Here is an 11,211-nt window from a genome sequence, read left to right as displayed (position 1 = left end):
TTTTTTAATGCTCCAAGTAAAATAGATTTTGGGAAGCCTCCAAAGGAGCTCACATAGAAGGAATAATATAGTGAGCCACAACCCCAAATCCCAAGCTGATTTCCCACATCCAGTGGTGAGTGGATGACTCCCTAGGGTCCCTCATTCTGTCCTTTACATAGGGCTTTTCTGTATAAGCACATTTCTAGCGTAACACAAGATAACAACTACTAGTTATCAGCTTCTCAGATCCAAATCTTCCATCACCATAGTGTGCTGACATTTTCACCTATCACAAGAATATCTTGGAAGTTTCTCTGTTTTGAAGGATTTCATGAGTCTTCGCCCAAATTGGTTATATCACATAAGCTGGCCCAAAGCTTCACATAAAGTTCTGTCACAAGATATATTTTATGGGAGAGTTAAACTGGAAACCAGTAAGATCTATCACCTTTCATGGATGCCTGCCTCCCATCCATGCACTTATTCAATAAATATGTCTTGAGCACGGGCCATCTGATGCCATAGAGGAATTAGTGTGGCCACCTTGCAAATATTTCACTTGTGGTACAATCTCTACTTGAAAGCTGTTCTCTTCTCTCTCTCTCACATCGAACCAATGATCCATTTCTAAACTGTCAGTTGAAGTCAAGATGGTGGGATAGTAGCCAATGGGTACAAAAGATGTCATTTGTGACTATGTACTAAAACTTCCCCTTTCCTAAAACCCTGGAGGAGCAAGGTGGGGCAGGAAGAGGCTGAGATATGGAGGGAGCACTGGTAGTGGGGGTCAGGTGATGGCATTGATGACCAGCAGACGTAACCTGTGCTGTGATGGGCTTGGGATGTACAGCTTTATTCTATTCCCTCAGTGAAGGAGGTGGCAGTCAAACAGGACACTGATCTGGGACTACTTTTGGCAGCATATCATCTAATCAGCGGCAAATACATATATTTTTTCCCCTCTGTGCATGTGATGAAACTTCTGATATCAGAAGTCCTCTCTTCTGGAGCCAAAATAGCATTTCCTAATACTCCCCAAGGCCACACACAGAAAAAGAGACTTCCGCATTAATCTTACCAGGCCAGAAGCTCCTTTTCACACCTTCTCAGCTTCTAACTCAGGAGGGATTGCAACCCTCCTTGGATGATGGTGTTATCTAAGAAGCTTTTTTAATGCCCCTGCCGCTACCTCATTCTGAGGTTATGGCTCTGTTGATTTAGGGTGGGTCTGAGTCTTTTCTGGGTTTGCTTTTGTTGGTTTGTTTTTGCTCCTCAGGTTCATTCAGAACTACAAAGCACTGCCACATACGAACTTATTTTAAGTTTCCATTCCATAGTGAAAGGAGGGCGTGAAGTTGCAATGAGTAAACACGAGAGCAAAGAGAGAAGGCAGTGGAATCCCATCTTTGAACATCCTAATCCCTTTGCCATTCCACCACGGAAGCATCTCACGTCAGTAGTCCTTCCTTTTTGTGAAGGAAACATGGGGTTGTTAGGATATATCCACTGCAGAACATGACTTTTACCCCTTAGCTCATACCACCTAAAGATTAGTAAAATATGACAATGGACTAGATAAAATTAAAGGGTAAGAACTCTTGGTAGCACCCCAGGTTCTGCTTTATGTGGAAGCTAGATGAAATAGCTAGCAATTATCTCACAGAGCCTAAACAATGAGAAGTATGATGGCATTTGTCATTCACATGCTTTGTACACATTGTAAGACTTCCAAGTACTTGCTAATAGGACTTGAAACTATTCATTTTGGAAGCACAAGGCGGATAAGGCTTTCTTATTCAGCTACAATCATATTTCTTTGTGATAGGCCTTTTTAAGCTTGGGAGCATTTTACATTTTAAATGAATGTCTTCATTTGTGATGATGTGAGTGTTCTGTACCAATTAGTTTAGGATACTAAAGCTACACCCAGCTTCCACTATTTATGGGGTTCCAAGGCATGCCAGACTAATTCATTGATATTTTCTTTCCCTGTGAACTCTAGAAACTCACTGTGGTGGTGAATGAAGTATTTTCAGAATAGTGTCCATAAAGCAGGTGGCTATAAGTTGACTTTTCTAAGGAAATGATTATGTGCAGATGGCAGTTGGAGGAACCCAACTGTATGTAGAGATGTATTCCAGAATGTTCTTGTAATATATATATTCTGAGGATAAAGTTACTCGTGTGATGAACAGGACCTAGCAGAACAGAAATAAGACATGAAATGAAGAGAGCAGACCCTTCAGTGGACTTCAAAGCTGTTTCTTCGTTGCTCAAAATTACTAACATGTATTAATAAACAAGTCTTAAAACACACACTCATCATTTAGCTATTTAACAAACAAAAATATCATCTTTCAGTGTGTCCAACGCTTAGCACACAAAGATGAGCACATAGAACCTGTATACAGGTGTGCGTAATCTGTAGAGGGAAATAAGCGTGAAAGTCAGTTATTAAAATACAGTATGATAAGGTTATGATAGCTTGTGGTATTCATTATTGTGAGATTATCATTTAGGATGTTACATACATCAGGGAAAGCTCTCAATCCAAGACTTGGGGAAAAAATATAAGACTCAATAACAGGAATACTATGTCCTCTGAATGAATGTCTTGGGTTTAACTTAAATACTCTCAAGAATATAACAAGTTTCTCTCTCCTCTTGAATTAGCAGCTTGAAAGCTCAGACCTAATTTGTAACATAATGTTAGCAAACGAGTAGGATCCTGTATGATCAATTTTGTCTATTGATCTTCCACCTGGATTCAACTGGTATCACCCCAATTTTGTTTACTTTCTGCTGTTTTTGTTCCTTAAAAGTGCCACAGGTCCCTTTAATGATGAGACAGGTTATAAGTAAATAAATAAATAAACTGTGACAGGAGAAGTCTGTTCAAGGTTTTATGAGAGCCAAGGGAAGGAGTGTAACACAGGCTGCCTATGTTGCTAGGGGAGGCCAGGGAAGGAGTTGTAGCACAGATGGAAAAGCATCACCATGATAATGACCCTGACAGCAGCACTTGTTAATAATAGTAATAAAGAATAGCTAGACCTTGAAGAATAAACAATAACTAGACCTTACAATTGTGGGGTCCTCCTTACGTATCTGTGCTTTGCAAACATTGTTTCTCTGATCTTCACAGCAATCCCAATAAGCAGATATTTATGTCCCCATGTTCCACATGAGAATATCGATGCTTCTGGAGCTGCGTAATTTGTCCAGGATGCCACCTCACATCCAGGTTGTCTTGCTTCAAGCACTGCAGTATTGCCACCCTGAAACTCACGTGGAAGGGTAAAGGGATTGACACAATGTTGTCAATGAGAGTAGCTCCAAGTATGTCCAAGAGGGGCGTGTGGTGATGCAGCCAGAGGGAAAGCTACTGAGATAAGGAAGGGCAAAGTCAGGAATAATATTTCTAATAATAGGTAATAGGAAGATTTCAAAGGATTTTAATAAGAGGGTTACATGAAAGTGGAGAAGCGCCAAGAGAGGCCTCAAACTCTGATCCTTCTAAAATCCAGAGGGGCTGTCAGAGTCTCCCAGGCAACGAAGCTTTGAAAGATCACATGCCATGTTCACTACACACCACAGATCACGGTGACTCCTTGGTGCACAAGAGCATTACAGTAGTATTTACTTCCAACGGGAAATAATTCTACATAAGACAGATTTACTTTAAACTCCATCCTGGTGACTTCCATTACCAAAGGAGATTGTCATAAAGCACCCTCTTCCTAAATAGCCCCAGAAGCAGTGTTAGAAAAAGGGCCTAGTGCTCTTCAATGCCCCCCATCCCATAAAGCCTCTCCTATGGACTCAGAATGCTGACAGTGACAGCGATGAGAACGTGGTGTGATGGTGGTGGCAGGTGGCTGCTGCTAGTTACTGAACTGTCTATGTTTGATCCCCTGTGCCAGCATTCACTACTTCCTCCAACCCTCCCAGCCTTCCCAGGACAAAGGCAATAGTATGTCCATATGAGAGATGAAGATTTAATCACACGGCTAATCAGGTGGCAGAGCTAGATTTTTAATCCGGGGCCGATTGAGTCCAGAGCCTGGGTGGCAGGCAGCTACCCTAGCCTGCCTCCCATGAGGAAGTCATTAGATACTGCAGTCATCTTATCATGTTTCTGAAGACCACTTTTCGGTCTCACTAGGAATTATCTGATTTATAATAATAGAAATTGCTTGTTGAGACTTTGTTTCTTTTACCTCCTTTTCTTTCTGATATGTACTTTTAGAAGACACAATGAGAGGGTTCTGTGTGTGTGTGTGTGTGTGTGTATTTAATATGTGTGCAAATGGGGTGCCTGGGTGGCTCAGTTGGTTAAGTGTCTGCTGTCGGCTCAGGTCATGATCTCAGGGTCCTGGGATCAAGCCCGAGACTAGATTCCCCACTTAGCAGGGATCTGTTTCTCTCTCTCCCTTTGCCGCTCCCCTCCCCCGCTCATGTGCCTGCTCTCTCTCTCTCTCTCTCTCTCAAATAAGTAAATAAAATCTTTAAAAAAATGTGTGCACTTGCCAGTGCAAACTCATACATCGAAAAGAGAAGGTGTGTAGATAAGAATTGCATTTTAGAAATAGACATGGTCAAATCCCAGCCTTGCCACTTACTGAGCGTGAGATTTAGAGCAAGTCATCGGACCTCCTGTGTGTCAGTCTCATTGCTTTTAAAATAGCAGTGATTCCAATTCAGGACTGTTGCTTCACTACATTGAGAAATATATCTGCAGTACTTAGCACAGAGTTAAGTACTCAGAATTGTTCATTCCTCTTCTAACTCTTTCGTCTTCAGGCTTTCCTACCATAATCCTATTTCCACTTGTACAAGGAACAAAACCCAATGTGTATGTCAGCCCTCCCTTGGGGGCGTTTGTATGCTAGAGAAAGAGCTATGTGTCACTGCCACTAGGCAGTGTTGTTGGTTCCTACCCTCTCCATGGCAGGGAGCTCTAAATTTCATACAAGAATTCATTAAACTATAAGAAGACTATAAGGGATCCTTATACTGTCACCCCTCACGTTAGCTGATCCACAGCTGCTTCAAGCCACTCTGAGCCTAATATCTGTGAGTTTATCATCTCATTATGTCAAATGTGAATACTCTCCTTTTGATTGACGTGAGCAGCAGCCCCCCTACAGGTATTCTACGACTTCTGTAAATATTCTTGGGAGTCTTTCCTTCTCTGTCCCAGCCCTTCAATCCAGGTCTGTCTGGCTCTAAAAAGTATGGATGCTGGTTGCTAGTAATCAGTGGATTTAACTTATCTTGTTAGATATGGGGACTTTGCAAAGCTTAGATGATACTCTTTGCAACACCATCCGGTATAAATTTCATTTGCTGACCATTTATTTTAATGCATCAAACTCATCTCAAACTATCACCGGAGACCAGAAAGCAAGTGCACACTCTAGTTCTTTTGGCTGAAGCATGAATAATTTAAATACAATAACATATGATAGAGGCATTGAGAACTCTGCTCCTGTCACAGAAATGTGCATTGCACGCAGGCCAGCCCCAGCAAAGGCCTGACCTCATGCCTGGTGGGGCACATGACGGATCACTTAAGGTGCCCCTTAATCTCCTGCTCTCTGTAGAGCTCTACATATGCTCTCTTAAATGACTTTGCCCCACTGTTATCCTAATTTGAAATTTTATTCTTCAGCCACATAAATAGAAGAACACAGTTTGAAAACCCCGTCCTGGAAGCAAAAAGGAAGCTACAACAGCATAACATGCCCCACACAGAACTTGGAACAAAGCCCCTGCAGGCGCCAGCTTTCCGAGGTGAGTACCACGTCCACCTGCAACGTTGCAAAGGGAAAATGATCTACCAAACTGCCTGCTCTTCCAGATATGCCTTTAGCTGGGACTATTTCGGATAATCATTTTGCTTTCCCCAAACCCCTCTCTCAGCTTTAGCTGAATGTTTGCTCTGCTCCTCGGATTAAGTTAAAGCCTCGGGCGTTACCTTATAGGAATGTGCGGCAGATGCCAGGTGGAGATTCGTGGGTTTTGGCAGTGGTACTATAAAGTGCAGATTCATAGAGACTCATAGGTTTGTCCTCCAAAGACCAAGCACAAAAGTAAGGCTTGTTCTCCTTTGTGACAGTAGATGGCTCCTGGTCGACGTTACCTAAGCCCACGTCTACCCGCCCCCGCGCGGTCCCCGAGAGGTCGCGCAGCGTGAATGACTTGTCTTACTATCCGCATGACTGCGCTGGGAGGCGCTGGCCCTTCGGTACGTCTGTCCAGGGGCTGCTTGCTGCCCTTGACCACACCTTGGAGCCACGTAGTGGGATGAGTTGCTGCACAAACTTTTCACGTCTTGTGGGCTCTTACTCCTAAATGAAAGCACGAATACCACACCCCTCCAGCACAAATGCCAGGAATGTAAAGGTCTCACGGTAACTTTTCTCCAATTGTAAATGTTACATTCACAAAGGAAACATAGATGGCAAGGTCACACGCATTTTTCATTTACATTTTAAAGGAAAAAAGTAAAGTAAACTTAAATATAAAATGGAGAATGATTATATTTAATTTTTTTAATGCTGATCTATGTGATGTGTAAATACATGAAGTAAAATCTAATATGATGACTCATTATATCTATTACATATCACCCAAAATGTAACAGCAGCAAAAGTACCAAAATACTTAGCTAAGTTCCTGTGTAGAGTTTGGCTGTACAGTTACACACATCAAATCATAGCCCCAAAAATGTAACAACTAAATGTATGTGTATTTGCACAAGTATATACTTATGTGTGTGTGTGTGTGTGTATACACACACACTTGACTGAGATAGCATTCAAAGCAGATACTAATTCTGTTTCCTAGCATGACTATTATTTTTAAAGCATTTAATATGCTTAAGAATATGTTTATTACAGATCATAGCTGGAAAAACATGTAACAAACTAGTGGTCAAACCTAAATGAGTGGGTTCACGTTATGGTCAGATTATTTAGGTATATGATTTGAATGTATGAACATATTGTTACAAAATGTGTTACCTTTACATTCATAATGATATATAGAAGTATTGGCTTGCCTTTTGCTCACATTTTAGAGTATACTAAACACTATGAGGTCAGTAGAACTTTATCTGGTTATCTTTATAGCATCTCACAATATAAGCAAAAGTTAACTCAGTCCCACATCCAGGTACTCCTTCTTAATAGCTGAGACATCTGAATAGATGGTAGCGTTCCATGGGTCTTATTCTTTTAAAAATAAAAGTGCATTCTGGTTTTCCAGTTTTATCCCTTCAAAGTTTTGTGTAGGACCAGCCACTCACACATACCTCCTGATTGGACTCCTTTAGAACAAGATGAATGTATCCAGATGTGTCTGGATGATTTGGGCTTCTCTTTATCTATAGGCTCTGACGGCCTGTTGATTCAGCCCTTTTTAAAAAAGCCCAAGAAGGGCTGCTTTGGTGAATGGAAACACTGACTTGACTGAAAATCTACAAACCAAGCAGCTTTTTCACCTTTCCTGGATGCTTGGGACTGCTCTGTGTTTGCAGGAAATACTAAAAATTCTGCTCCTGTAGTCACCACCTGCTTGCTTTTACTACAGGAGACACCCACACTTACCCCTGGGATGACTGCTCAGTGTCTGCCTTTCCCCTGTGTGAGAACTTGCCTTAATATGCTTTTTCTTTTTTAACTTATATTGGCCAATGTAGAAAAACCGCTCTTCACCCGGGATGCATCCCAGTTGAAGGGAACATTCCTCAGCACCACCCTAAAAAAGAGCAACATGGGTTTTGGATTCACCATCATTGGTGGAGATGAGCCTGACGAGTTTCTGCAGGTGAAAAGTGTGATTCCGGATGGGCCTGCAGCTCAGGATGGGAAAATGGAAACAGGTAAGGTCCTTACTGCTTTAGAAATTTGTTTTACAACATCTTTCATTTTCTCCTCCCCTAAGGCAAATAGGAGGAGCTTCTTTCTGTGTTTTTAATTTGAAGGTCAAAGATCATTTCACTTCAGGGGAAACAGAAATTATGTTTCTCCTAAGTTTAGGAGTATCAAATTGAAGTATTTTGGAAATAGCTCTAAATATCATTTTTGTCTCATTTTTCAGACTGTCCCTTCTATTTGCTGAATTTAATGGGCTCTTGAGATTGACACTTCCCTAATTTATTTTTAGAGTTCCTTCTTAGAGATGTGATTAACATTTCATACTGTTCTACCTTATATTCAACCATTGATATTTTAAAATCTGCATTAATCTTGTGATATTCTCATGCTGAATTGCCCAGGTTAGATATTTAAATAAGCATGACCATCTCATAGAAAAAAATTTTGAATGGTATTCATCTTTGTATGTCCCCATCAATGTTTTAATATATAAGGTTTTTTCTGTAGTTCTTATGAATCAATTTTCATATGCAGTTACTTGGATGTCTATGAAATTATAATCAAAATTCATTTAACATGGAGATGTGGAGGCAAATTGTTAAAGGCACAAAAGCATAAAATATGAAAGTTCCACAGAGGTAGAGAAAAAAGTAATGAAGTAAATCTGGTTTTGCAGGTTGATTTTAAATTCTCCTAAATCCTAAGGCCCATGACCTTGGATTAATCCCATAACTTATAAATGCTAGTTTCCTTATCTGGGAAAAAAAACAAAAACAAAAAAAGAAGAAATCAAATTTGATCTTGTGTATTTAAAATACTGATTCAAGAATTTTGTAGTGTTGTTTTTGAAATACATTAGAAAGAGTATGATAAAAGTGCAGTAAATATATCTCCAAAGAACCGTATCGCCATTATACATTTTTCACAGTGTTGATTTAATTTATGATATCAACTCGCCAAAGTTAATGTGTCCTAATAGATATACAAATTAGAGAATTACTTTTGAGGAAAAGTTATCACATCTATGTGGTCTATATATTTGTGAATTGTTTTATTACCATTTAGTAAATGGTTCCTCCAGAAATAACTGCTTTTCAAGGTCACCTAATGAATATATTTGTCACTCCCACTCACTAGTGAATAATAATCCATTTAATAGGTCTTTCACCTCCTTAAAAGTTGAGAGAAGTTTTAAAACTAACCCACCACATTCTTCAAACACTATGGTTGTAAAAATCCTCTGTACATAATTTTCTGTAAGAGTTGAGTTAGAGAGTGTCCGACTCTACTGTCAATCCGGTGATATTTCACTAAACATCTGGACCTTCATGTTTCCAAAAAATCACAGAGAAAGATCAAATGACTCAACTAAAAATCATCTTATTGCCTACAGTTAGCATAAGAGCAAATTATAGAATTAATACCATCTTAGTAGAGGACAAGGATCCCCAAAGCTTTTGAACTTCAGTGTAATACTTAATAAACTTATTTCTTTTCATAATGAGGAATAGTTATTTTTTTCTCTGATCCAACCCACTATTCCATGTTTCAAAACTTATAAAAGACTTTTTTCAGTGTAAACATAAAACAAAAAAAGACATTTGCACAGCAAAGCTTTTTCTCTTCATACTCATTCTGCTAGTTCGCTATAGCCACAGAATCTAAGCTAGCCTCGTTCAGCCACAAAGTCAAAGCTTTTATTTAGAATTTAGCAGATTTTCTTCTTTTAACATCATCACAGAACAGGTCCTAATAGAGAAAGAAGAACCTAGGATTTAATTCTATTCACTGTCTCGAATTTATTCCTATTCGTTCATTCATTCATTCAAGAAACAATGTGTTTAGCTCCCCGCTTTCACAAACATGACAGTACACGAGGGCAACAAAGATGGAGAGGCCAAGGCCTGGCTCTCAAGGAGTTTACATCTAGGAAGGGCCTCTGATAGATAAACAAGTAGTTGTAACACAATATGAGTGGGATGAATCTGTAATAACTCTGATGTTGGCAACAAAATCGAGAGAGTGGGAGGAGGAAGCAACAGAAATGTTTAAAAAGGGAAGTGTGTTCCTAACCATGTAATCTTATTGGGCTTTTATAGAACTGATAATTTCTCTCATCAGAAAAGAATACCATAAACATTTGAAATCTGCTTATAAAATACTCAGGAAATGTAAATGTTTATTTTTAATTGTGAGGTAATTTAAAATAAAATGTAAGTACATTTCTGTGACATTCCACAAGTTGTACTAGCAATGGCTCCTCAGTTCATTCAGCTAATGTTTTGTGAGTATCCATATGTCCCAGGTGTTCTGCTAATTATTAGGGATGCAAAAATGAAGAGACAAATATTTCTATACTTAAGAAGCTTACACTATAGAAATAATGAGTAGCATGTTAATGAATATTTACATCAATGCAATAACAAAAGCATGTACAAAGTCCAGAAATAGGAAAGAGGAATGGAAGATTAAGTCTATTGGGAGATGTTTAGGGAGGGCCTCGTAGGGATGCCTGACAGAGTTTTGAGTGATGAATAGGTATTTGCTAGGTGGACAAATAAGGAAAGCCACAGGGAGTGGAAATATCATATGCAAAGGCACAGTAGTAGGGAATACCTAGATAAAGATGGATATGCCATCACAGCCTATGGCAATAGCCCAACTTCAGCAGGTATTCCTGTGAACTACCAAATAAAATGATAATCTTAACTGGTAAAGATGAACTATAATGATGTGTGGGAAACATCGAAAAATAGTATATAGTCATATGTCCTCATCTAAAAGACATAGATTTCATAAATGCATGAATACTTATATATAAGATCTTTCATGTAAATTTCTCATATAAATTTTCAACCAATTTGGCATAGAGCTTTACTCTACGGCTGATGTTTTCTTTATTTGTGTGTCCCTAGAGCCTGAAACAGTCCAAGGCAAAGAGCAAGTGCTCAGTAATATTTGCTGGATGGATGGGTGGATGGATTGTTGGATACACTTAGAAGTTAAGAAGTGAAATTTCAATTGGCTGAATTCCGCTTTTACGGCATAGCCTGGTCAATGCTAATTGGCCCAATAACTTACCATTAAAGCAAAAACCAGCATTCCAGTTTATGGAGGAAATTAAAAAGACAGAAACATGTTAGGGACAAAATTAATTTCCTTTTTTGTAATGACTTCATCTATAAATGAACCTCTAGATTTTTTTTAAATAGACACTACAGATAGAATGATAAATCATTAGTATTTAAAAGGTGTGTGGTCTCAGGGCACCTGGGTGGCTCAGTCGGTTGAGGGTCCCACTCTTGGTTTCAGCTCCAGTCATAATCTCAGGGTTGTGGGACCAGCC

At 39.4% G+C, this 11,211-nt stretch overlaps 1 protein-coding gene across 1 annotated transcript in view; it reads left to right on the top strand.

Moving 5' to 3' along the window:
• MAGI2 (membrane associated guanylate kinase, WW and PDZ domain containing 2) overlaps nt 1–11,211 on the top strand; it is a 1,281,842-nt gene that overhangs the window by 978,107 nt on the left and 292,524 nt on the right. The window contains exons 12-13 of the mRNA XM_034641709.1: nt 5,657–5,778; nt 7,688–7,870. Of these exons, the coding sequence (XP_034497600.1) occupies nt 5,657–5,778; nt 7,688–7,870 (305 nt within the window). The remainder of the gene's footprint in view (nt 1–5,656; nt 5,779–7,687; nt 7,871–11,211) is intronic.

Source organism: Ailuropoda melanoleuca, chromosome 1 (genome assembly GCF_002007445.2).
Source record: "Ailuropoda melanoleuca isolate Jingjing chromosome 1, ASM200744v2, whole genome shotgun sequence".
Classification (NCBI taxonomy): domain Eukaryota; kingdom Metazoa; phylum Chordata; class Mammalia; order Carnivora; family Ursidae; genus Ailuropoda; species Ailuropoda melanoleuca.
This window is presented reverse-complemented; position numbering and strand designations above follow the sequence as displayed.